General features: G+C 55.2%; 1 protein-coding gene and 1 long non-coding RNA gene across 12 annotated transcripts in view; one reads left to right on the top strand and one right to left on the bottom strand.

The window, feature by feature from the left end:
• ZMIZ1 (zinc finger MIZ-type containing 1) overlaps window positions 1-22,172 on the top strand; it is a 244,863-nt gene that overhangs the window by 194,822 nt on the left and 27,869 nt on the right. For all 11 annotated transcript variants that reach the window (XM_066243553.1, XM_066243544.1, XM_066243545.1 and 8 more), the window contains 2 exons: window positions 11,261-11,405; window positions 21,955-22,069. In XM_066243553.1, coding sequence (XP_066099650.1) covers window positions 11,261-11,405; window positions 21,955-22,069 — 260 coding nt within the window. The remainder of the gene's footprint in view (window positions 1-11,260; window positions 11,406-21,954; window positions 22,070-22,172) is intronic.
• LOC136313087 (uncharacterized) lies at window positions 3,273-8,446 on the bottom strand. Its single transcript, XR_010727097.1, has 3 exons — window positions 8,221-8,446; window positions 5,737-5,861; window positions 3,273-4,799 (listed from the first exon to the last, which is right to left on the bottom strand). It is a non-coding gene; the product is annotated as an uncharacterized lncRNA (long non-coding RNA).

A 22,172-nucleotide genomic window follows, 5' to 3' on the forward strand; every position in this document is an offset into this window, starting at 1 on the left:
TCTGGCCTCTCCTGCTCTGCCCAGGTGCTGCCTTCCAGTGAGCTGGAGGGAGATCTGTGGTTCTCAGCACCACCACCCCCTTCCTCTGTGGATATTGTGGTCAGTCCTTGGGTAGCCAAACGGTCCCATCCTGTTGGAAGCCATCTGTTCTCAGAATATGGGGGTGGGTACAGGGAGGCATCCTGGCTTCCATCTGTTGTGGGTGGGTCGGAGCCCCTGGCCCCTCCCCAGCACACTGGCTCTGCTATTAATGCTGTATAATTTTCAGCAGAGGTGATCTAGGTCCCCGCCCTTGCCCTGCTGCTGGGGTAAAATGAGAACCCGCCTTGGTCCTGGCCTGCTGCAAGCTCAGGTGTGCCCTGAGCCAGACTACTGAGTCACGCAGGGGGCTTTTCCTGCAGTGTGCTCCCCTCTTCCTCAACTGTTGTGTCTGAAAGCTAATATCCAGTGACCCCTCTCCTTTCTTCCTTTATACAAAATGTCTTATAGACCCCAGGTTGCCTCTCTGTCTTTGGGAATTTTCATGGATTTATCATGTCTGTGTGAATTCCCCATGCACATATATTAAACTTTTATAATCTGCTGTTTAGAAGAAAAGTTTCCCTGAGCTCACTCACCCTCATCTCCGGAGCAGGGGCTGTGAGCCAGCCCCCGTGGGCACACAGGCCTCAGCGCAGCCCCTGCCCCTGGTCACAGACAGCAGCATTGGAGCCCCCACCCACGGGGGGAAGGAGCGTTCTCTTTCTGATGAAATACCCACCTTGACTTTGTTTGAGGTGCTTTTTCGTTGAACCTGAGTTACCTGGGAATGCTTCGAGGCTGGTGTGAGGTGGGCAGGCAGTTTTCCAGGCTGGGATTTTCCGAAATCCCACGGACAGGCTCAGCCAGCTGACTTCTCCTCTTGAGTCTGAGTAGCCTGCCGCAGGCCGCTTCCCCTGGGTGAGGGACGACCAGACCGGTTTGGGAGCGAGCCTGCCAGCTCTGAGGTCCTCAGAGTTCAGTTCCCAGGGTGAGTTCACACGCGTCGAGACTCCCAGCTCCTGCCAACCCGGGCATCCCCTGGGGAGGGGGGTGGGAACCCGTGAGTATTCCAGGAGAGAGGGAACAGCCAGCCTGGAGGCCTCCGGCTGGGCTGGACCTCAGGGCCTCAGATGTCTGGACCTGCCAGCCACTGGGAAGCAGGTAGGGCCCAGTGAGGCGGGGCGGGCCGGGCCACGAGGCTCCAGGGGTATTCTGGGCCGGCCACACCATCCACCTGGTCAGTCTTCCCTGCATGTGGGGCCCTGCGTATGTGCAGCTGGGGTGGGAGGCAGGCAGGCGAGGGACAGGGTCACTCAACAGCCAGAGGGCCAGTAGATGATTCCTCCCTGCTCTGACTTTCATACCTGCACAGCGATGAGAGATGACAGAGCAGGGAGCAGAGTGTGAGAATGGTCTAGAAAAACCAGAAGCAGTTGAAACTCGGGACGGCATGCTACTGCAGTGCAATGATAGAGCCGCTGTGCCAGAGAGCAGGATTTTCCCCCAGGAAAACAGCTCTGTTTTTCTGTTCTAGGGTCAGTTGTCAGGGTCCTCAAGTCCAACTGCAACCCTCCAGGAAAGCCATTTCCTGGAACCCTTGGTAGTCCCCGCAGCTAGACTGCAGTGTTCTCCCCTCCGGAGCCTCGTCACCCCTGGGCCCTGCACAGCCCAGCTGTCAGGCCTCAGCAGACGAGACTCCCTGCTCTGGGCTCGTGCCCTTAGTACACGGGCACCTGGGCAAGGTGTGACCGCTGGAGCCCCTTTCATCTATAGCCCGTCCTGGTTGGGAGGAGTGTCCAGGCCAGGTGTGAGGATGGGCAGCTCATTCAAACCTGAGGGACTGAGAAGGGGCTGAGGCTGACCTTAGCTCTGGGAGACGTGACCGCGCTGAGAGGCGAGACCCTCACGTGGCCACTGTGATTGACAGACCATCAGACTCGAGAGAGCCCAGCACCTACTTGCCCTCTTCCGTACGGCCCAGGGAGAGGAGGAAGTTGCCCGAGGTCCACAGGAAGTTGTCCGGTAGCATACTAGAACGAGAAGCTGGGGTGGCGCCTTCTTGTGGGAGTGGAAGGTGGGCAGGAGGATCAGAGCCATCTTGGGAACGTGCCTGCTCTCAGATGTGTGACATCACATTTGTGGGGTGAAAAGGAAACCATTCGAGACCAGCAGCAGAGCCTCTGTCCTATGGTGTAATTACGGGTGAGTCACTCCATCTTGGGCTTCAATTTCTGCCTCATGAAACACAGACGGCCTCGTCCTTGGCCTGTCCCTCACTGGGTATTTGTGGGGCTCCAATGAAGCGGAGGGTGCCAGGCAGCTAGAAAGACTAAAGGGCTGTCTGTGTGCCCATGTGATTCTACTAGGTCCTCACTGTCCATAGTGGAGGTGCCCCTCCATTTCACAGAGATGCACATGCGGGCCCAGGCTGCCCCACCGGGTCAGTGGTATGACAGGGCAGGCATATGGTTCCCTGAGGCCAGCAGCTGCTGTCCCTGGCCCAAAGGCTCCAAGTCACTGCCCCTGCACCCTCCCCTTCATGGTCATGTGCAGCTTGTGCAGTTTCCTCCTGGGAGGAGATGACCCAAGAGAACTGGCAGGGAGGGGCCCTTTTTCCACTTCTGGGGAACACGCCACGGAGATGGGCCTGCAGAGGAGGACAGCTAAGTGACAGCCCTGTAGATAGCTCTGCTCTGAGGGGAAGGTAAGGGTCGGGTCACCCATTCCTGCTGGACGCAGGGGGGTGAGAGCAGAATCCTGTCCTTGTCTCTGGTCCCAGGCCCACGTCCTGCTGGACACCCAGGGGATGCAGCCTGAGGAGGGCCCAGGCCTCTCAGTGACACGCCTCTTGTTGGTGGCCACTCTGCTGGCCCAGAATGGAGAGGACTGCTGCGAAGGCCACCCCTGCTGCCCTGCATGGCCTGAGAGCTGAGTCAAGTGAACAGCTCAGGGCTCAGTTCTGTGGGGGCCTGGGGTCCACTCAGTACAGGGTGTCTGCCAGGAAAACTTGGGTGTGGGTACAGCGGGATCATGGGGGCACACGGCCTGCCCACTATGAAGGAGGTGGTGCAAGCCTGGGCTGGAGGCCCGGAAACATCGTGATCCTCTCAAAGATGGCTGAAAGAAATTGTATTTTATTTGAGCAACAGCATAGATGGAAGATAGAGAAGCCTTTTATTCCTAAAGGGATAGGTGTGCTCAATAACAACAAAATGACTAATTTTTTATTATTGATTGATTTTTTTTTAAGAGACAGAGAGAAAGGGAAGCATTTATTTTGTTCCACTTACTTGTACATTCATTGGTTGCTTCCTGTGTGTGCCCTGACAGGGGATCGAACCCACATCCTTGTTGTTTTGGGACAACACTCTAATGGACTGAGCTAACTGACTGAGAATTTATTCCTATATAATCCTTTTTATGTGTCAGGCATTATAGTAGCATATTATGTGTATTAGCCTGTTTAATCCTCATGACAATTTAGGAGGTAGGTAATATTTATCATCCCCATTTTACAAAAGAGAAACCAAAGCACAGAGAGGCTAAATAACTCACCAGAGGTCACACAGCTACTAAGTGATTGAGCTGGGATTTAAACCCAGGCAGTCTGGCTCCAGAGTCTGCGTCCTTGGCCATTCTGCCTTCTGGAGGTAGGAGGGAGTCAGCATTCTACAGCTTCCAAGTTTCCTAGAGACTTTGCCGTGAAACTAGCCATTTCTCAGATGTGGTTTAAAGCTTGGGACTTTCCTTCAGGACTCCTCACACCAGGACTGAGAACAGAGGTTCCTCCTGTTGTCTCCTCGCTTTATAGATGAGATGGAGAGATTCTCCCAGGCCTGTGTCATCTCCAACCCGCACGCACGTCCTCCCCCTTCGCCCTCACCCCTCCTTTGTATGGGTCTGGAGTTTGGAACCCCGGTGTCCAGGTGCAGGTAGGAGTTCCTACTGTCCAGACCCCCAAGCTTCCCTGGACAGTCTCCCAGGACTCCATGTTCAGGGGATGAAAGAGGAAGGTCAAAAGGTAGGAGGATGTGGCCTGCTCCCGGAAGGCAGGTGAGAAGCAGCAGTGTGTCCAGGAGCCCTGGGTGGGAGCCGGTGGGCAGACACTGTTATTAACATGAACACGGATGCCAGCTCACGAGCAGGGGAAACCAGGGCTGCATCTGGTCTCCCCATTATACAAACTTATGAGCTTGATGATGTTTCTGTCAACTGCTTACCTTTCATTCCCAAATTCGGCATGGTTCACCAATAACTGCATGTTACAAAACAGGTGTCGTCTGAGTTGGTTGTCGATTTTACTTGACGACAGCTCTGATCTCTGTACGCATCTGTGACAGGGTTCCTTTCAGGACTGATGCACCTGAGGCTGTCACTGCCCCCAGGGAACCGGGAGCGGCTGGCAGGTTTAAAGGTCATGGCAGCAGGTCGCAGGCACAGTGACCCAGTGTCTGTCCGACTCTCCTGTTCTTGGCTTACAGAGTCATCCAGCTGTGATTCATTCCAGTCCCTTAGTCACGTGTTCGCATAGCCTGTGCCTAACATTGTGCTGGGTGCTGGGGTGGCAGAGGTGAACCCCTCGAATCCCATCATGGCCCCCGGGGCTCCTGCTCTCTCCATAGGACACCACAGCTGTGCCCCAGGTGGCTGTTGAGCACTGTTGTCCACCTGTACGGCCCCTAGGGACATGGCTGGAAAGGAGTGACCGGAACGCGCTGGTGGGAAAATTCCTCTGGCTGTCTCTCGGAGTGTGGGTTGCTGGGAGGCGGGTTTGGAGACTGAGATAAATGATAGGACACACTTGTCATGATTCAGAGAACAGACATAGCTGCAGAAGGTGATTGGAACAGGCAAGAAGCAGGAGGGACAGACTGCAGGCAATCAGGCATGATGATCTGAGGGTAGAGCATCTTCCTGAGGTGGCTTGGGGGGAACCAGCTGCATGTGAGCATAGGCAGCTGTACTGGAGGGTGGGAGAGAGACGGGAGGAGGGTCTTGTATGGATTTAAATGTAAGCGGATGGTATGGAAGCATTTGAAACATTGTATTGTTAGTATATTTCATTGACAGTGAACCTCACTTACCTGCTCCCAGGATTCCACCTCTCTCTGCACCCCCCCCCCAGCTTGACTGGAGAGGGCACTGCCTGGCCCTGCGAGTCCCGTCCAGGCCTAGGCTCAGAAGCCCTCCTTCCCTTTCGCTCGTGTACACTGTCACTCATGCAAACCCATAGAGTTCCTCTGTTCTCCAGCAGCCTTTTAGCAGCGGAGATGCTCTTTGATACTTAATATGCTTTTATTTCATTTGCGTGAGGCGTCCCCAGCACACTTGATAGTTCTCCTGTTTAGCCCTTACATCCAGGTCCCTGTCCCCTCCTCCTGGATGGCACCCTGCTGCTCCAATCCCTTCCTGATGCCCAGGCCTTCCTAAGAATGAGCATTCCAGGCCATTCACTGTTATACATCCCCCTGCTTGCCTAGGGAAAAACTGCCTTTTGTTCCTGTGGCCACACGGCCATCTCTGGTTTCTGGCCCCTTTTCCCCCTGAGTCCTGCCTAGGAAGGGGAGCCCCTCGCACGTGCCCCACAAGCTGGCTGCCCCTCTGATGCTCCAGCCTTCAGACCCCAGCTTCTGCCTCCCCCACGCCCACCCTCCATCTGCCAGTTGTCTGCGGGCTAAAAGGCTGGTCTGGAAAATGCCAGCCCACCCCACCTACCTGGAGCCCCAGCAATGACCACGTTGGGAATGCAGGCTCTTCCTCCCACTGCCTCTCAGATAAGGCTGCTGCCCTAGTGTTCACCCACCAGGTCAGCCCGTCCTGGGCATCTGCTTTGCCGGAAGCTGCAGGTACAGAGGCAAGTGCAGGGCCAGTCACTGTCCCCAAGGAGGGCACATCTGGGACAAGCCAGGTCTAAGACTTGCCAGGGCTCCACTGCAGAACTGGCCTTACTCTTACAGCTGGTTTTTGTTTTGTTTTGTTTTTCTTGTCCCGAAAGGACATTGTAGTGGCTGCTGGCTGCAGGGGTCAGTAGCCAGGCAGCTCTTGGGGAGCAGATGTCAGACCTTGGCCCCCCGTGGTGCCTCCCTGAGATGTCCTGAGGAGTTCATGGTGCCTTCATGGTGGCGTCCTCTGGTGCAGGGACCCCCAAACATGTCTACTGGACCCCATTAATGGAAGATACCCCTCCCCCTTTGTCACACACTACTTTATGTACCTCTAGTACATAATCACAACACAACCTTAGTTGAAGTCCATGCAGACCTGCAATGGAAACTCCAGTGTCCCTGTGGCTTCCTGGATAAACTAGAAAGATAAATGCAGGCAACGGGAGCATAAGCAGTCTAGCCATCTGGTCTTCTCCCCAGCTAGAGTCCCTTCTCCTTTCCACTCACCCCTCAGGCTTGCTGCTTCCCCTATGCCCCCCCAGCTACTAAACGCCAGGGCTGTAGATGGTGCCAAGTGAGATAGCTGGACATTAGTCTTGGATCCTAAGGAACCTGCCCCACTGCACCCCCATTCCAAGTGCTGCGGAGTGGTCCTCACTCTGCCCCTCACTGTTCACCTTGGTGGCTCAGAAGAGGCAGTTCTGCAAAGCCTGTAGCTGAAGGGGCAGGTGGTCCTAGTCACCTGCTCAGGGACCTGGGGCTTACACACACTCAGACCCCCACCCTCCTTGTGAATGTCAGAGCTGCACCTACCCAATCCATTTGTCTCTGCTCTGCTGTGTGGCCAGAAGTACACAGAGATGCCAAGGCCCTGTAACTATCCTGGTGGTCACTCATCTACCCACCAAGGTCAATGGCACTAATTGTCATTTTAACAAACACACATGCAGGGCCTGCTGTTTACCTGGTGGCATTCCTGTGCTTTATCATGTAACGTCTCATCCTAACAAACTTGGAGTGGGGAGTAGAATGACCAACACCCCACTTTAGAGATGAAGAAACTGAGGCACAGGGAGGTTAGAAGAGTTGCTGAAGGGATCATAGAGGTGATGGAGACAGAGCTGGGCTCGGGTCTTACAGGTTTAGTTGCAGAGTTGGTGCCTCACCAGCCATCCTGGTGTTCCATGGTGCAGGGGTGGAAATGGGATTGGAGTTGCTGTGGGTCACAGGGGCCTTTGGTCTCTGCCTACCTGCCCTTCCTTTCTTGGCTACCTCTGCGGTTGATCGACAGCAGTCACTGACAGCTCAGGTCCGCCGGCTGAGGCAGGCAGTTTCTGTGAAGCCCATTTCATAGACAGGGAAACCGGAGCTCCAAATGGTGAAGCAGCCATTGTGAAATCTCAGAGCAAGAGGGGCAGGACACAACTTTTAAGTCCCATCTATGGGACTCCAGAGCCAGGGTTCTTAACACCAGCTCCCCGTGGCCTGCCCTCTGTCCCCTCCTCGCCCCTGGGCGGTGTGGCACTGGTGTCCACGAGTGCTTCCTCGGCCCCTTCTGGAGGAGCCTGGGATGGCTTCCTCCCGCTCATGTGACACTTTGCTGCCTGTGAAGAACGGCACAGTTGCCCTTGTGCCCGCTGCTTCCAGAGACCCCACACAGTGCTTTCAAGGACTCCATGCTTACTACACACCAGACATTGTTTTAAATACTTTGTGAGTGGTAGTGTCACTTAAACATCAGAATAATCCTGAAGAGTTAGCATTCGTACAATTATGCCCATTTAACAGATCAAGAAACTGAATCCTAGAGAGAGCTTCTGTAGTTTGTCTGAGATCATGTAGTTCTAAGTGGTGCTACCCAGACTGTCAGGGTGAGTGGTGCTCAGAGGATGAGGCAAATGGTGGCCCCAGTGCTTCCCAGGCAGGAGGAAGGACACTCCTGACCCTACCTGCACAGCTTAGGGTGGCTAGTGTCTCCCTGAAATTGTACGCGTGGCTGGATGTGCCCTGTGCCCACCGTACCAGGCCTTCCCACCCCTCCCACCCCCTTCGAGAACTCTTCATGCCTAGTACTCCTGCTCAGTCCCAGAGCCTGTGCTCAGTGGTCCCTTTTCACACCCAGCCCCAACGAGTGCCCAGAGCAAAGACACACAGGACCAAAGAGGCGTGCAGGCGCAACCTACTTCATCAAAGCAGGCACGCTCAACTCAGCCATGTACAGACAGCCAGCTCCGGGCACACACGCAGGCACACACCCAGAAAGCCAGACACCCACCCCACTGGGCTGTGTTTCTGTGCTTGTATAATCCCCTACCTGCCTCTGTCTGTCGGTCAGTCCTCGTTCTGACAGTGCCCAGACTCCCTTCCTTTCTGGCTGCAGATTCCCACATGTTGTCGTTAACTAGCATTTGCCTCGGAACAGCCTGTGTTGGTTTAAGCTGTGATGACAGCGTGCACTGGGTCCGTCTGCTGCGCATCCTCCCACCGCGTGTCTGCCAGCATGGCCTCCGTGCTCAGGCCGAGTGGGTGAGGGAAGTGCTTCCTTGCTCCCTATCCTGTCTCTCTCAGTTGTAGGGACGTGACTGCCCTGGCATCTGTCTTCTGCACTGGCTGCCTAGTACCCACAGCCCATCTGCTCACAGCGCTCTAGACCCCGCTAGGCCACTGACCCCCCCTTTATTTCCTTCCCTTTAAGGAAAGATGCTTCAGTAGTGATAGGAAGATGAGGGCTGTCCTTGACCAGGCAGGAGGGTGGCCTGTGATACTGGAGGACAGCTCTGCACGCCCCGTCCCTCCCGCATGGTGTGGGGGTCCTCGGGGAGCGAGGGCGGGGGGCGGGGCAGTGCGGGCAGCAGGCGCGCCATCTGGGCTGTCCTTTGTGTGGGCAGCCAAGCATCCCTACATTGCTGCGATCCAGCTCCTCGTGCTTGGTGTGCAAATGAGTTTCCAGATGCCCAGTGCCCCCCGCACAAGAAGCAGTAACTAGGAGCCTGGGAGAAGAATGGAGCAATCTGGAAACTCGTTTCTGTTTGTTCCATCCTCTTTGAATAGGCTGCTCCCCCTCCAGCTGCAGCAGATGTGTGCTGGGCGCCCACTCTAGGGGCATCTTGCCATGGTTTCTGGGCAAGCACACGCCAGTGTGGGAGCGTCTCTCCAGCACTTCTCTCCCTGTGCAGTGTGGAGGGGCGAGCCCAAAGCGAGGGGCGGAGTACATCTTTTAAGGCACAGCCCATGGCACCTCAGCTCAGAGAGAGAAACAAGTCCCTCTTGGGGGGAAGCATAGGCTGGATCTCGCCCCCCCCACATGCCAACTTGCCAGGTGTCTTTGTGCACCCCACAAGCAAAGTGGATATACCCAGCAGCCCTACTGGGACCCCTCACCACCCTGGCCCATTCCCAGTCAGAACCACTGCCCTTCTCTTGCCCTTGGGCCCCTAGCCAGCCCGTGGGAACGTGGGCGCCTCTCTCCCAGGCAGTTCACAGCAGGACTGGATGGACCGGGTTCTTCTGCTGGCCCTAAAACCCATCTCCTGACCCCTGCCTATTCATTGAGGGGCAGGAAATAACCTACTGCTCCCCAAGTTGCTGGGCCACACTTGCTCCCCACGCCTGGTAGAGCTAGCCTGGGCCACAGGCAGGGGCAGGTTCTGGTTGCGTCTCCAAGGGTCCCCATCCCTGCTGATGGGGACCACTACTCAGGATCCGCGCAGTTTGAAGTGGCAGCCCTGCCCAGTCTCCCCCCCCCCCCCGACCATGTGCATCTGGGTGTCTTTCCCCCATGCTGGCTGAACGTATTGTAAAGGGTGAGGCCTGTGATTCAGTCGGAGGGGCTGCAGACCATGCCACTCAGTTTTACCTTCTTTGATGGAGTTTCATCTCTTTCTCTACATTCTGGTCCAGTGTTAGACTCTGTCACCAGGACTTGGGACAGGGGCACCATCTGTGTCTGTGGCCCTTTCTGATTACTGTGAGCGAGTGGTTTTGCCTGCCTGAGCCTCAGTCTTCTCATCTGTAGAATGGGGATAACCACTGACATGATGGATCATGTGAGACAGATTCGGGGAAAGGACACAGAATCGTGTTGCACAGCGTTCAGGTGGAAGACGCTCTAGATGAGGAAGTGGGCTCTGTGTCCAGGCAACTGGCTGAAGCGGTCCTGGGTTCAGAAAGCTCCTGACTGCCTGATCTGTTAGGCTGCTTCCAGAACTGTCCTATCAGTCTGGTTGAAGCACTCATGGCAGAGGGTGGGGCTTTGGCTGGGGTGTGGTCACCACTTTCAGCTTCTGCACAGTCTTCAGCAATTCCCCCATGCCCCTTACCACAGCCCTGCGAGGAAATTAGAGCAAAAGACATTACTTCTCTTCCCCTGCAAGCAAACTGAGGCCCAGAGAGGGTCTGTGAGCTCCTTAGGGTCACACAGAAAGCTGGTGAGAGCCTAGCCTTCCGACTCACTACTCCCTCCCCAAACCTCGGCTCCCTCCTGTGCTCTAGAAAGGCTGGCCAGACATGCTGCTCTTGAGGGTGCTTTTGGCCCCTGGTGGCCACATTGAGACTGAAGGATGAAAGAAAATCTGCCCTTTCTTCCCAGCGCCCTGTTAATTCTAGCTGCTTGGTTTTTAAGGACACTCTAAGCCTGGATGTGGAGGATTGGCAAGAGTTTCTGCCTTTGGTGCCCTCAGGGGACTCGAGCGTAGCTCCAACCCCACCCCTGGGCGGCTCTCTACCCTGAGAGGTCTTTGTCTTCTCGAGCCGCGGGCCTAGCTATGCAGGGCCAGTGTCAGATCTGACCAGAGCCCTGTGCACACTTGCTCAGGGGAGCCCTTTGTGGGGAGGAGTTTAAGGGGCATCCTGAAGGCACTCCTGGGCTTGTCCCTGGCATCCAGGAAGGCTCTGGATTCTGTTTCAACCTTGTGATTTTGGCTCCACCTGTGGGGAGAAGCCACGTCGAGCTGCTTGTCCAGTCTGGGGGTTGGGCATCACTGAGAAGTCTGGGGACAGCCAGCAGTAGTTTCTAAACTCGCCCTACATGAGGTCTTTGTTTGGTACCCCGGTCTCCTTTTGGTACCATCTCTGCTGTCCCCTCCACCATATTGAGTCTCCTTGGTGCCATCAAAATCAGTCCTCCTGTAACCTGCTCCTACAGCAACAAGCGTTTCGGGGGGGGGAGGGGGTGTTAGTCTCATTTTACAGGTGAGAACATCAAAGCCTCCTGAGCAGGCTTAGTGACTCTCCTGGTGTCACCCAAAGGTGGGGAGCACAGTCAGCGTCGTTAGCACAGGGAACTTGTGATGGGGGTGGGCATGTCTGGGTATGGTGGCCAAGGTGCCCGCTAACCCTCCCCCCCTTCCTTGCAGCCCTGCTGTCCTCCTGGTGTGAGGAGCTCGGCCGCCTGCTGCTGCTCCGACATCAGAAGAGCCGCCAGAGCGACCCCCCCGGGAAACTCCCCATGCAGCCCCCCCTCAACTCCATGAGCTCCATGAAACCCACTCTGTCGCACAGGTGAGTGGGCACGGTCCCCAGGGCCGGGCCGGGGGCTGATTGGGTGGGCTCTGGGCAGCCACCCCTCAGGCCACAGATCTTAGAAACACCCATCAGTGGGGTGAGGGCCTCAGAGTAGTCATGGGTATATTACATCTTCCAAAACGCAGATGCGTAAGTCTTTGTGAGTGAGCACTGTTTCCCCGTCCATTAAACGGGTTGGAAGTGCTGGTCTTACCCAGCCTGACTGCTTTTTCCCTTTGGGGAAGGGCTATCGCTTCTTTGGGTCCAGACTTCTGGTGAAAAGTCAGCAGTTCCGAACCCAGCACCTTCCCTCTTTCCTGAGCAGCCTCTTGGGCTAACCCAGAGATATCCGGACAGTAAGGGGCTCGGGAAGGACACGGGGCTGCTCTTCCCACTCCCAATGGGGACGGAGGCTGCCCAGGCTCCACGAGGCAGGAGCTTTGCTGTCACAGATGCAAGGCCACTAGAAGCTCAGGGTCATGGGCAGGAATGGGATTGTCCCAAACCACAAGGTGCCCAGGAACTGGCCGGTCTGCCTGCATCAGCCTTAGACGGAGCACATGGCCAGGACCTGGAGCTCCCCAGCTAACTGTCTCGCTAGTCCCTTGCTGATCTGGGCATGCTTGCTTCTGGTGCTCTGTGGGCGGACCCGGAAACGACAGGGCCCGTCATGCTGTCTGCTCCCCCTGTGTGGACCCTACTGATGACTCGGAGGGGCATTTGCAATCAGAGCTCAGCTCCTTACCCAGCCTGACCAAGGCACCTGAAGCCCAGACCTCACTGCAAGAGACCTGGTCGCATGATTGAGGCACCACTGGAAGTGGGGTATTGGCCATGCCTTATAAATCAAATTAGAGGCTATTGGCTCTCAAAGAAGGGTCTCACGCTGCTAGAGTCAGAGCCCCGCCCGGGCAGAATGGCCCCGACACATGGGTCTCTGCCTCAGTCAGAGCACTCTGTGGGACAGCAAGCCCACCGCCCCCCCGCAGGGCCACTGCCTCACTACGTCCTTGGCTGGGCCCAGGGCAACTCATTTCATAGAAGAGCCCCATTCTGTGGGTGTTTCTTGGAGGCATACTGTTGGATTTGAGGGTAATGTTTCAAGGTGCAGAACCTTGAATGTCTCGGTCCCTGGTCACTTGATTGTTCTGGTGTCCCAGGCATTGTTAAAGTGCTTTCACATATTTGGGGGTTGAGTGGGGGTTCACCCTCGGGTAAGAACTCTGCTCTAGAGAACAGAACAGGCGTCCATCTCCCTACCACCTCTTGCTCCAGGCCACAGGTCTCCGCTATCTGAGCCACTGCCAGGCCGCCGAGTGCCACCTGCGGCTAAATGAAGCCCTAGTTACACGCTTTGCATTTAGCCTTGTCATTTTTAGCCCCTAAACTCTCTGTTGTCCTGCCGGAATCACCCTGCCTGTCATCATCCCACCTTTCATGGCCTTCCCAACCTTCTCTCCTCCAAGTCATTTTGGTGAAGAGGTTGCTGATGGTGGGCCAGGACCCAGCAGCCCCACTAGACACCTGCCTTGGACCTCCTTGGCATGACCACGTGGATTACAGAGTACCATGGATCCGGCCCACGGACAGCCCTTTTCATGGTCTTTGATGAGTTGAGCTAAAAGCACAAGGCTGCTAGTCTTGGGGTCAATTAAACAGACAAAGGGTGTCTGTGTTTCAGGGGCTGGATCTTGCTCATTGGGGAAATAGGACTCAGGCAGAATTAGGAGCCGGCAGATGGAGGCAGGGTTAGGGTTGGGTGGTAGGCAGGCTTGGCCTCAAAGTTCAGAAGGATGAAGATGGCCAGGCTGTCTGTCAGGAGGCTGCTCAGAGGACAGCTTGAGTAACACAGGTTTGAATTGCGTGGTCAGTTGAAGATCCATGTGTGAGTGGCCCTGTGCAGTTTCAAGCCCATGTTGTTCAAGAGTCAACTGCACCGTCACAGAGAAGAAGCTATTCTGACCATCGTCCTCCACAGCTGTACTGAGTGACTTGGAGTAAGCAAGTTCGTTTGCCTTTTCAGGGAGATGGTGGGCCAGGGTGAGCTTAGGGACCCTGAGATGTTCAGAATTTGATGCTTGGGGGTGCCTGGCTGTTTGAAGATTTAGATCCTGTTTGAGGGCTCTGAGAACAAGCAAATGGGGAGGGGAAGGAACACCTGGAAGCTTGGCCCCCCAGGCTGCTCTGCGGAAACGTATGACGTATGACGTAGCTCAGGTATTGTAGTCACATTCCTTCCAGGCCATGGAGGCATTAGCAGCAGGCTGGGAGTTGGGGCCTGTGTCTCCAGGTGAAGTCCATGACCTTTCAAGCCCCTGGGCACAAGGTGGTGCTCAGCACCATGAGGATGTGTTAGGAAAGGGTCAGGTCTCTGCAGCCGAGCCCCAAGGGGTCCCTGAGGTTAACTGTAGTCGGGAGGAATCCTGAGTACCCACGTGCTTAGATAGAGCTGTAGGGTTTGCGGAGCAGTGTTGGACTCACTCCCTGTTTGGGCCTGGCCACGGAGCTGTAGGCGGGCACTGTCCTGTCCACCACAGAGGAACACAGAGCCCTGCACAGGACAAGGGGGCCTGCAGAAGCCAGCCCAGTGCAGGAAGGGGCTCAGGCCTGCAAGCGGGCAGCAGGACCCTTTCCCCAGTCCCTGCAGTGACCATATTTGACACCAACAAATATTTCTTTCACTCCCAGATTCTTAATGAGTGGTTAAAAGAGCCATCTGCAATTAGTACATTGTCCATATGAAAATCAGTGCTGCAAAGGTCATTAAAAGCCTAGTAAATCATGTTTATACTCTTAATTTGATTACAATCAGAGGGGGAAATCGTTAAGGAAGACTCTGAGGCCAAGGGGTGCCATCCTTTTTCTTCCAGGTGAGGGGTATGGGCCCCCAGAGGAGGGCTCCTGGGCTGGGGCAAGAGGCTGGGGCACAGGCCCTGAGACGGCTGCAGGCTGCTGGGCTTTGAGTTTCAGCTCTGCCCTATTCTGGCTGGGTGACTTTGGAGCAGTTCCGTAGCCTCTCCGTGTTTGGTTGCTCATTGGTAGACATGGAAAAGAGCAGCACAGGACCTACATGCTCATCACCAGGCCTGGCACACAGGGAGCCCCATGGTCTGGGCATTACTCTCCCAACCTCAGCCTGTTGACATCCGCCTCGAGTGTGGTCATTCGTGGTCAGCTCACACGGAGAGGCCAGTCCGTCTTCCCCTGCGCACACCACTTTCAGCACTTTCGTTTTTAGCTCTTCGCACAGCCATTGCCGAAAGCTCAGGTTGTCATCAACCCCTCTTCTTGCCCCCAGAAAATTTTTTTTAAAAAGAACAATGAATAAAAGGGGGTTGAAGGACTCATAAATCCTGCTTCGTCAGTTCCTTCTTCCTATTGAAAAATTTTAAAACCTTCTAATATGCAGTTAGCTGCACAAGTTCCTCTATAAGTCTCACCACAGGAGGAAAGGAAGCAGCCCCAGTAATTGGGATGATGGAGAGCACTGTTAATGGCCCCCCTAAATTAAAGAGGGCGGGAGCTCCGACTCGCACTGCCTTGTGTTTCATTAGGGGACACGACAGCCTTGCACCACGACAGGGCCGATATAGCGGGTCAGGGAAATTCATTAGGGTCTGACAATGCCCTTAATCGGAATTCGTTATTTCTCCCAAATAAAGTGGCTGCTAGAAGTGCAAGAAATAACTCAGCCCTCCTTCTCTCTCCTCCTTGACTGTCTATAGACACTGTGTCGGGTGCTGCCCAGGAGCCAAGAACCATCCCTCCCTCTTTCTGGGCTTGACTCATTTTCCCACATTTAGCAAACACCTGTCACTGCCCCTGGAGCCGACAAACAGACATCTAAACCATCTATTCTAGCTGCAGTGTGAAGAGCTCTTTATAACATACATAAAAAATGTGCTGAGGGAACCGGCTTTGAAGTATAAGTAGGAGTTCACCAGCTACAAAAGGGAAGACAGAGGAACACTGAGGAAAGCCTTAGGCTTGGAAGATTACGTTCACCAGTCAGGAATGATAATAACATCTCCTCCCTTTGATAGCCTATTTGCAAAACTTTTAAGTACCTTCTTTGTATCATCAAGTAAATATGGCGCTTGCATGGCAGCAATGGGCTGGAGAAATCAAGAGAAAAGTATAAGCACAGGTGAGAGGGGCTCTCTGCTCTGTTAAACATGACCTGTGTTTGTATGGTTCATCCTAGGAGACTTTTAGTCCCACTTTACAGATGAGAAAGTTGAGACTGACTTAACATCTCCCAGATCATAGTAATCACTCATAGCAGAGTCAAGGCTCCCCAAGAGTCTAAGTTCAGAGCCCAGATAGGTAAGCACTGTCCTGCAAGGCCTCCTTCTGCCATTTGAATGTTACGTCCAAAACTGTTAAGTCCAAGTCCCTGAATACTTGCCAATTTACTGAGTTCAGGTCGAAGCTAGTGATTTGATATGTAAAGTGTTTTTTCCCCCTGGGACACTGTTTGGGTTTTCTCTGCAGCCAGTCTGCAAGGCCAAACTTTACATATCTTCTGCTCCTTCATGCTGGTTAGCTTCCCAAAGATGATTTCCACAAAAGGCTCCAAGAAACTGTACCCTTTTTGGTCATCATCTTAGTGTGAGTTTCCTTCCGTTGTAGCCATCTTTGTATGGGGCCGCTCTACCTACTGGGTCCTGAGCCCCCTTACATGGTGGGTCATGGGGAGGCACACTGGTGGCATGGCCCTTGATGAGCTCTGGGAACCCCCAGTGAGCCTAGGCTCCTAAGAGAGCTTCTGTTGAGCCCACTTAAAGGGACTAAACAAGCTCTTCAGTGAAAGTCACTTCCCATTGGTCCTGGTGTCCAGAAGCCACTCACAAATCATAATAAGAGCAACAGCAGCAGCAGCTGGTGGCTCTGGGGCGCCGAGGTCTGCTGGACAGTCATTCTGCCTTATATGCATAAGCACACCCAGTCCTCGTGACAACCTCTGAAGGGGCCATTATCATCCCCATTTCGCAGATGACACAGGCACAGAGAGAGTCCCGCTTTCAGCAGGGCAGGACCTCCCACTCCTTGGACGCAGGTGCCCCTGTGGCCACCAGCACCCTGTGGGTGGTCAGCAATCAGACTCTATGCCTGGACATGTCTGTTCATTCCCAGGCAGACTCCTGAGGGCAGGCATGGAGAGGTGCTGTTCGTCCTTGGCACCTTGATCAGCAAAGGCTTCTGAGTCCTGTAGGTGTGTGAAAACATCCTGCCAGGCACAGGGAGCCTGAGAACTCAGGGCTCCGGGGCAGGATGAAGGAGACACGGGCTCATTCAGGCCCCAAAACCGTGAGAAGCAAGGGCACTTCAGGCCACTGGACATGGCAAGGGCTTCCTGAAGGAAGTGGCCTTTGGAGAGGGACCCTCAAAAGGATGAGTTGTGTTTCTCAGGGTGGGGATGAAATATTCTAGTCTGAGGAGAGGTACAACGGTGAGGAAGCAGCTAGCTGCTCCCCATGTGAGACACCACCCCCACCCCCCACCCCCCACCCCCACCCCGGTGTAAGAAGACACTCGGCAGAAGAAGGCCACGGAGGTTCAGAGCCGGTTCTGGCGCAGGAGCCTCTGTCGGTGGAATAGGATTCTTTTTTTTTTACAGAGGCAGAGATAGACAGGGACAGACAGACAGGAACAGGGAGAGATGAGAAGCATCAATCATTAGTTTCTTGTTGAGCATTGCAACACCTTAGTTGTTCATTGATTGCTTTCTCATATGTGCCTTGACCGTGAGCCTTCAGCAGACCGAGTAACCCCTTGCTGGAGCCAGCGACCTTGGGTCCAAGCCGGTGAGCTTTTTGCTCAAACCAGCTGAGCCCACACTCAAGCTGGCGACCTTGGGGTCTCAAACCTGGATCCTTCCACATCCCAGTCCGACACTCTATCTACTGCGCCACTGCCTGGTCAGGCTGGAGTAGGATTCTTGAGACGGTTTGGTTGGACTGGACTGTGTCTGGGGCAGCTTGTGGCCTGAGGCCAGGTCGTGCTGGATTGAGGATGTATGGAGCTGGGCAGGAGTGCTGGGAGTGGGGTTCTTAGATCCCAGGGGCTCTGGCCTCCCTCTGAACAGCCAGATAGGGACAAGAGGAGAGAAGGGGTTCCCAGTGGGCAGCTCTGAAACGCCAGGGACTTCTGGCCTGGGCTGAGCATACCTGCCGGTTAAATAGCACTTGCCAGAGAAGGGGAGGAGCCTCAGGACACCCCCACACAAATACACAGGTCTCTGTCTTTTGTGTGTGTGTGTGTGTAACAGGGACAGAGCGAGACAGAGAGGGACAGATAGGGACAGACAGGAAGGGAGAGAGATGAGAAACATCAATTCTTCGTTGCGGCACCTTAGTTTGTTCATTGATTACTTTCTCATATGTGCCTTGACTGGGGGACTATAGCAGACCAAGTGACCCCTTGCTGGAGCCAGCGACCTTGGGCTCAAGCTGGTGAGCTTTTGCTCAAACCAGATGAGCCTGCCCTCAAGCCGGCAACCTCGGGGGTTTCGAACCTGAGTGCTCCACATCCCAATCCGACGCTCTATCCACTGCGCCACCACCTGGTCAGGCTCTGTGTCTTTTCTTTATCACCCGGCTCCTCCTAACCTGCTAAGGCCCAGGAACCTTATTTGTACTCGGTCCTTGGCACAGGGTGGGCCCCCAGTGGTGATGTCTGAGTCTGAGCAGTGGCATCAGCAGGGCTGACTGCCACGCCTGTGGGGGCGAGAGCCTTCACTGTGATGGCAGGAGCTGTCTCCCCAGGAGATGAGTCACAGCCCTGTTGGTACGGCTGCCACTTCTGTTTCTGCAGCAGGTGCGAGTGGAGGCGAGCAAGTCCCCCAGACCACCCCTATGTGCGTGTGCCCGCCTCTTCCCTGGGCGTGCACAGCAACACACCAGCAGGGCTCATGTGTGCACACATGCAAGTGCCCCAGACACATGCTTGCACATGGGTGTGCACCTGGGCTCTGGGGCGAGTCTGCCAGCCAGACGGCAAAGTGCCCAGTTTGGGAACATTGGTTAAGTTTGCTTCTCACAGAGTTTGGGGTAGAGGAGGCGAAACAGGAAGGAGCCAGTGTCTGCCCACAAGGCCCACCCACGGAGTGGCAGGCCGTTGGAGCTGGTCTGTGGGACTGTGATGTATCCTGGTGAGCTGGGTCCTCCTGTCTCGAAGCGGTAAGGCAGCAGCTGCTGCTTCTCAGGGGCTCAAGAGGGGCCCTACTGAGCTCTGGGGGCTCCCAGCAGCCTTTACTTCCTGACCCTGCCAGGTGTCAGAAGCAGACATCAGTCTGCAGGGTTGATGGGAGCTCGTGGGGCGGGAGTTCTGGGGAGAGTGGACAGACTGCTCTGTTCGGTTGCTGGGGTCCCGAGTTCAGTCCAGCCATACTCAGGACCTACATGCAAGAGGTTGTCCAGGGGTTTCCTCTTTGTTGTTTAGAACCATAGCCTACAGGGCCTCCCTTTGAGACTGTAGTGTGCCAACCTGGGATAAGGCAGTGTCCCGGGCCCCCGGGACCTTCCTGGGAGATCAGAGGTTCTTCCAGCCCAGCTGCGCTGAGAAGCAGGCTAGTGCTTCCTCTCCTGTGTCTCCGTACTGCCCATGTGCTCTGGGTCCCCAGGCAGCAACCCCAGGTGTACTGAGAACCACCTTGTCACCTTTGGCCTGTGCCTCTGGGCCTCGCCCTTTCTGACGACCCATATCGTATCTGGCCAGCAGGGAGCAGTCAGGAGGGCTGGGGTCCCTCAGACCAGCTCCTCTACCCCGATTCTTGGCCGGCTATTTTTCCCAGAAGTCATGAGTAATGCTGAAGTCTGTTTCACTGTCCGTTCAGACAGCCTTTTTGTCTGCATTCTCCTCTGAGGCACGGTTGGCCTGTGTTTTCAAAGCTGCTTGATCCACAGTAGATTCACATATTACACCATGACACAGGGTGCGTGTGTACTTGTATATGAATCTAAGACATAAGTTCAGGGATTGTGTTCTCCTTTATTAAGGGGTCACACTCAATTGCTTTGTTTCATTCCCTCTTTTTCCCCCTTATGCCTGTTCAAGGTCATGACCCGCTCATGTTTTATGACCAGCAACTTGAAAATGCGGAGTAGGTGTTGATGGGGGAGGGGAGGGTGCCATTCTCACGCCCATTTTTATAGATGAGGAGACTGAGTGCAGTCAGGCTCAGGCATGTGCACCGGGCCCCTGAGCCAGGAGGGGTCGGGACCAGGACTTGTACCCAGTGTACCAAGAAAAAGCAGGGTAACAGAAGACATGAACAGCATGGAGTTGCTCGCAGGAACAGTGAACTGGCCCCCTGTGTAAAAAGTTTGGGGACACCTGTGCTGGAGGGAGCTTAGCTTGGCAAACATGCACACAAGAGACTGGGTGGAAGCAGGAGGTTTGGACAGGCCCCTCCAGTGAGGTGATTATTGAGCAGAGGCAAGAAAGAAGCCAAGGACTGGCCACGCAGGGAGGGTATCAGGCAAAGGAAGAGCAGACACTGCCCACAGTGACACGGTCCGCCTCCAGAATGACTGCCTCCGCAGGGTGCCACCAGACTAACCACACTGCTGAGGGCTCCACCCAGCAAGGAGCGGGCGTAAGACCCACAGCCCCACCCCCATTCCAAGCCTGTGGTACAGGACAGCGCTCCCTGCCAGAAGTCCTGGCTCTGGGCTGGCTCCCAGCACATCCACTCCCAGTATGCCCAACCTTTAGGGCCTGGGCGGGCTGCTCGGCTGGGGTGTGAGTAAAGGTCTTTGCCTTCTGCTGACTTCCTGTAATGAAGGTACAAGCCAGACAGCGGCACAGGGTGCTCTCCTGTCATGCCACCCTCTGCCAGAGCCTCCCCCTGTCCTCAGCAGTGCTGCCTTGCAGGCCCCGCCCCCATCGGGATGCAGTGGGCCGAGGTGGAACCACAGAGGTGGGCACTCTGCCTCTTTGCCCTTCCTGCAGCTGTGTCTGGGAGCTTCTGTCAGTGCAGGGTGCCAGAGAGTCAAGGCAGGACCGGCGGAGGGACTGCCGGGCTGGGACCCCGCCAGCCTCTCTTTGGAGCTGTGCCCTGGCGCTGTCCGGGATCTGCTGGGCCTCACTACACCCCACCACAGCAACTAATGGGAAGTCATTATTGAGTACTTACTGCGTAGAGGGCAGGGCTTAAGGTTAAGGCCTGGTTTCTGATGTGTGGGGTTCCTTAGGAGATGTCACCAGACAAGGTGGGTATTGCTGGGCCTCGTGAGGTGACATGGGAGTGACTGGGGGTGCTCTGGGAAAGGTGGGGGCCAGGTGAATAGCCAGGTGGGCTGGGATCAGGGTAAGTCATTCTGCAGGAGCAGTTTGGACTTTGCCTGTAACACTGGAGCAGTTGAAAATCTCTGGTTGTGCTCAGTGTCTTAGGTGCTGGAGCGGGGGTCCCCAAACTAAGGCCACGGGCTGCATGCGGCCCCTGAGGCCATTTATCCAACCCCCACCACACTTCCGGAAGGGGCACCTCTTTCATTGGTGGTCAGTGAGAGGAGCACGCGGATGCATCCTGTGCTCCTGGAGTACTGTATGTGGCGGCGCTGCAAAGCACGGCGTCACTCACGTACAACACTACTTCCAGTGACGCGGGGACGTACGCGTCACGGCTCCGGAAGTGCATCATATCACTTGTTATGGCTAACAGTGACAAATATGGAACCAGACATTGATCATCTCATTAGCCAAAAGCAGGCCCATAGTTCCCATTGAAATATTGGTCAGTTTATTGATTTAAATTTACTTGTTATTTTAAATATTGTATTCTCATTTTGTTTTTTGACTTTAAAATAAGATATGTGCAGTGTGCATAGGGATTTGTTCATAGTTTTTTTTATAGTCCGGCCCTCCAACGGTCTGAGGGACAGTGAACTGGCCCCCTGTGTAAAAAGTTTGGGGACCCCTGTGCTGGAGGGAGCTTAGCTTGGCAGACATGCACACAAGAGACTGGGTGGAAGCAGGAGGCCTGTCCCTGGGATGGAGAGCTGGGAAGAGTGACAGAAGGAAGCACCTTCCAGATCCCCTGGACTGGGCAGCCAGTCCCCATGAGGGGCAGGAGGAGGGGAGGAGCCAGCACTCAGACTGAGTTTCTCCTAACTTTTTCTGAAAGGGGCCTGGCCGTTCCAAGGGGAAGCCAGGTGGGGAGGGGTGGGGCAAGACCTGTTTCTAGAGAGCCACTTAGACTCAGAGTGTGGTTGAAGGAGGAGCTTAGATTGAGGCTACAGATCTCTCTCTTCCTCCTCCACAGTGTGGACTTTTGGCTAAGATGAGAACAGACAGCCATGGGGGGTGGCACCTCCTCAGTGGTGGGGGTATGGGGGTAAGAAGGAGAGGTGGTCCCCCTTGCACAGTCTGTCACCATTCAGGGTGCACCTACCTGTTCTGCTGTAGACACTGTGCCAGGCCCTGGGGATATAGAACTGCCTAGGCTTGGCTGGGAGCCGCAGAGCATGGTGGGGTGATGGGGCATGCCTCTGTCCAAGCCAATGTCTTCAGCCCCTGAGGACCCCTCTGTTTCCCTTCACAGTGATGGGTCATTCCCCTATGACCCTGTCCCTTGGCAGCAGAACACCAACCAGCCTCCCGGCTCCCTCTCCGTGGTCACCACGGTTTGGGGAGTGACCAACACATCCCAGAGCCAGGTAAGAGCCTGTCCTGTCCCCAGCCATAGCCTCTCCAGGTGGGACCATCCCCCAAGCCCAGGGGCCCTTGGGTCACCATGCCATGCCAGCCCTTCTCTGTATC

The sequence above is a fragment of the Saccopteryx bilineata genome, chromosome 9 (genome assembly GCF_036850765.1).
Source record: "Saccopteryx bilineata isolate mSacBil1 chromosome 9, mSacBil1_pri_phased_curated, whole genome shotgun sequence".
Lineage (NCBI taxonomy): Eukaryota > Metazoa > Chordata > Mammalia > Chiroptera > Emballonuridae > Saccopteryx > Saccopteryx bilineata.